Raw genomic sequence first — 4,732 nt, 5'->3', positions numbered from 1 at the left:
GTTGAGCTCCAGAATATGGATGCTTGCTGCACTTTCTATTTCGATCAAGAACGGTTACAACCCTCAACCTCTCTCTATTACAAGATTTCAACCAAGATCAAACAAGATTTGAACCAACAACAGTAAACCTACAATCTGAGATAAGAACACTACACTAGGTTCCCTCCCTACTAAGAAACACAACTCAAATGGACAGATTTCCCGCAGATTTACACCCACACGAACAAACCCTAATCTTGAACCCTAATTTGTAACTCAGAGAGATATCAACACAGAGAGAAAAATGCCTTAATGAAAAGCTGAAGAGTCACCAGCTTTTATAGGTTTGACTCAGCCTAAGTCTTCAGTCGTTAGATCTGGATTCAAACCAACGATCAGGATTGAGTGTCGGTTTAAGTCACAACGGTGTCGTTTGGAATTTCTTGGCTTAAGTTAAACGGTGTCACTTTAAGGCTTCACATTTAACAATCTCCACCTTGAAGCCTCATTCTTTCCTTTGTCAGTAACCAACAGGTGCAGCAAGCAGTTCTCATACTTCTTCTTTGCTCTGCTGAATTCAGTTGATGTGAAGAATGTTCAAGCAGTGCTTGAACTTTACAGCAGTTACAACTTTGGTTCCCATATCAGATGGATTTTCTTCAGTTGGAATTTTCAGCAGGTTGACAGTTTCCTTTGAAATCTGATCTCGGACAAAATGATACTTAACATCCATATGTTTCGTCCTCTCATGGTATACTGGGTTTTTACTTAGATGAATGACACTTTGACTGTCAGATTATACAGTCACAGGGCCATTCATCAAGTTTATCTCTTTCAAAATCCCTTGTAGCCAGATTGCCTCTTTGAAAGCAGTTACTGCCACATACTCAACTTCTGTTGTGGACAGTGCCACTAATGGTTGAAGCTGGGATTTCCAGCTAATGCAGTTTCCACTAAAGTGAAATAATAAGCTGTTGTGGACTTCCTTGAATCACGATCTCCTGCAAAGTCAGAATCCACATACCCAACAAGATCAAGTGCAGGAGTTCTTTTGCAATACTCTAATCCAACATGCATTGTAGTGTTAATGTATCTAAGTGTCCATTTTAAGGCAACCCAATGCTCTATTCCTGGATTTGACATAAACCTACTTAATAGAGATATTGCAAATGAAAGATCATGCCTAGTGCTTATCATTGAATACATCACTGATCCTATGGCACTAGAGTAGGGGATGTTTTCCATTTTATTCCTATCTACATCAGTTTTGGGGGATTGACCTTTGCTTAAGGTGAAATGACCTGCTAAGGGTACATTTATAGTTTTAGCACCAGTCAAACCAAACCTAGATATTAGTTTTTGCAGATATGGGAATTGGTGTAGTTTCAGTCTATTTTCTTTTCTATTTCTATCAATCATCATCCCTAATATCCTTTTTACAGATCCTAGATCTGTCATTTCAAATTCAACATTTAATTTTGCTTTTAATTCATCTATTTGAGGTTTGGACTTACTGATTATTAGCATATCGTCTACATATAGCAGTAAGTACATGTGGATGTTATTAAAGCAAGCATAATACAAAAATCTATTATAAGCACTCCTAATGAACCTAATTCCCACTATAAAGGAGTCAAATCTTTTGTACCACTGCCTAGGGGATTGTTTGAGTCCATACAGGGACTTGTGCAACAGGCAGGCATATTCATGTAGGTTTCTATCTCTAAACCCTAATGGCTAACTCATATAAATTTTCTCTTCCAGTTCACCATGTAAAAAGGCTGTTTTAACATCTAACTGTTCCAGTTCTAGATCATATTGAGTTATGATAATCCGTGGATTATACAGTTTTCATTAGACTTTTTAGTCGGATTTCAGGTACTTTCTAGTGCATTTTTACCTGAATTGTTTCTTAATTCTTGACATTTTGTGTTTCAGGTTAAAATGGACATTTGGAGCAAATAAGGACAAAATTGAAAGTTTTTGACTCAGAATTAGCGGATCTCAGAAGATAAGAGAGTTCTGAAGCAGGATAAAGCACGATGAGGTTTGTTCCAAAGAGAGAGAGCACCGGGAATCGGAGAATCAAGCGAAGAAGAAAGAAAAGTGGCAATTTTGTAATTTCAGAACTTGTCAAGAAGCTTCGCCGCGGCGAAGTAGGCCAGAGACGAGCATGTCTGATTCTCTCTTCGCCGCGGCGACGGTCATTATTTTCAGTTTTGTTAAACGCACAGTTTTACTTTGTGTGTGTTTTTGTTGGGTAATTGGGGCAAGGTATAAAAGAAACACTTAGCCTTTTATAACTTCGTTTTTTTTTAGGTTAAGCAGCTTTTACATTTTTTGGCTGAATTTTGAGCGATTTTGAGTTGTAACAAGGGTGAAGATTCGATTCTAACCGAGGGATTCATCTTTTGGGGAGATCTCTTATCTTTTATCTCATTTTTCATTATGCTAGATGTTGATATTCTCGTTTTTCGTTGTTGTATTGTTGATCTAGCTATGAACTAACCCATTTTGGGTTAGGGTTTTGATTGTAATTTGGATTTTAATGGGTTAAGTGTTGGAGTGTTTTATTTTCATATGAGTATGCTTTGGTTGTGTGTTTACTCTGAGTTTTAATGCTTTTATATGAAGAACATGATAAGATTGAGAAATGAATCATGTTAGGTTTCTTGGGTAATCACCATTATAGTATTGGATGCTAGAGATAGATGCAAGAATCAATGAAATCATTGTAGGATTCTCTTGCTTAATGAGTTCGGAATTGTTAACCTTCAAATTGTTGGGTGCGGAAGGTTAATAAGGAAGAATAGGAAACATAGCTCGAGAGGGTATGTTTAACACCTTCGTAAATTTGATTTACAACCATTGCGTATGAATATGAATTTAGTAAAATTTTAGGTTCAACCCATAAAATCCGAATGAAGTCAAAACCCTACCCTTTTTAATTGAATTGATTTTATCCGTATTTTACATCTTGCTTTCTTAATTAATTTGCAATTAGTGAATTTGTCTTAGCAATAGGTTAAATTGCTCCCAATTATCTAAAAGATTTCGGTTGCTCCAACTTGAAAACGGTAGAGAACTTAGTGATTAGCTAACAATCCTCGTGGGAACGATACTCTTACTCATCATTATATTACTTTATGCGACTAGTATACTTGCTATTTTTGCATGTTGTAGTTCAACGCATCAAGTTTTTGGTATGCGGATTAGAGAAACATTTCCGGATGAGAAGTTGATGACAGTGGAGGAAGCACCATGGTATGCGGATTTTGCAAACTATTTGTCATCAAGGGTGCTCCCAAGTGGTATGACGTACCAACAAAAGAGAAAATTTTTCTCAGATTTGAAGTACTACTTTTGGGAAGAACCATTTCTATACAGACACTGTACATATCAAATGATATGGAGATGTGTCCCAGAGGAGGAGATGGAAAGCATTCTTAGGCATTGTCACGAGAAAGAAGTAGGTGGCCATTTTGGAGGAGCTAAGACAGCAGCGAAGGTTTTACAATCGGGTTTTTATTGGCCAACCCTCTTTAAGGATTCCTTCCAGATGATTCAAGAGTGTGACCAATGTCAACAGATGGGCAATATTTCAAAAAGAGATGAGATGCCATTGAACAACATCTTGGTGGTTGAGCTTTTTGATGTGTGGGGGATTGATTTCATGGGTCCTTTTCCAAATTCTTTTGGAAACACATTTATCTTAGTTGCGGTGGATTACGTGTCAAAGTGGGTTGAGGCAGTTGCATTGCCGACTAATGATGCTAGGGTAGTGATTAAGTTTGTGAGAAAGAATATTTTCTCAAGGTTTGGGGTACCATGGGCAATCATTAGTGATGGAGGGTCACATTTTTGCAATAGGCAAATGGATGCGTTGTTGAGTAAATATGGTGTGACACATAGAGTCGCAACACCATACCATCCACAAACGAGCGGGCAAGTGGAACTATCAAATAGAGAACTCAAGGGGATTTTGGAAAAGACAGTTAATGCATCTAGGAAAGATTGGTCACGAAAGCTGGACGATGCATTATGGGCTTATCGAATTGCCTTTAAGACTTCGATTGGTATGTCTCTATTCAGGGTGGTTTATCGGAAAGTATGCCACTTGCTAGTTGAACTCGAGCATAAAACATACTGGGCAGTCAATCAGCTAAAATGGACTTGAAAGCTGCTGGAGAAGAAAGGATGCTGACTTTGAATGAACTCGATGAGTTTCGTCTTGAAGCATATGAAAATGCCCGGATCTATAAGGAGAAGCCAAAAAGGTGGCGTGACAAGCATATCAGGAGAAAGGAATTTGAAGTAGGACAGAAGGTGTTGTTGTTCAATTCTAGACTTTGGCTATTCCTCAGAAAACTTAAGTCTAGATGGTCCGGACCATTCACTATTACAAGGATTCACGCATCCGGAGCAGTCGAAGTTACACATGAAGAAAAGGGCACTTTCACGGTCAATGGACAAAGGTTGAAGCCATACATTGAGGGGGTGATGAGTTGCAACTCCATCCCAATCCGGCTTGACATCCCAACTTGAGAATTGAGAGAGTCGAGCTTTCGACTATAAACAAGCGCTTCTTGGGAGGCAACCCAAGTGTTTTTAACTTTTTTTTTTTCATTGTGGTTGTTAATTTTGTTTAATTTCATTATGAGTTTTTATGAATTCTTATGTAATTGTTTTTGGGTGTTTCAGGTGAAGTCTTTAGCCAAAGGAAGTATGAAAAAGTTCCAAACTTCGCCAGGGC

The 4,732-nt window shown here is 38.1% G+C and overlaps 1 protein-coding gene across 1 annotated transcript; it reads right to left on the bottom strand.

The window, feature by feature from the left end:
- Positions 1-556: 556 nt before the first annotated feature.
- LOC116106124 (secreted RxLR effector protein 161-like) lies at positions 557-1,224 on the bottom strand. The gene is made up of 3 exons (XM_031392477.1): positions 1,004-1,224; positions 782-917; positions 557-679 (listed from the first exon to the last, which is right to left on the bottom strand). Exons 1-3 carry the CDS (start codon positions 1,222-1,224, stop codon positions 557-559), a joined length of 480 nt encoding a protein of 159 aa, XP_031248337.1.
- Between the last annotated feature and the right edge of the window lie 3,508 nt (positions 1,225-4,732).

The sequence above is a fragment of the Pistacia vera genome, unplaced genomic scaffold (assembly GCF_008641045.1).
Source record: "Pistacia vera cultivar Batoury unplaced genomic scaffold, PisVer_v2 Contig51, whole genome shotgun sequence".
NCBI lineage: Eukaryota > Viridiplantae > Streptophyta > Magnoliopsida > Sapindales > Anacardiaceae > Pistacia > Pistacia vera.
Note: the sequence above shows the minus strand (reverse complement) of the source record. Positions and strands in the feature narration are given on the sequence as shown.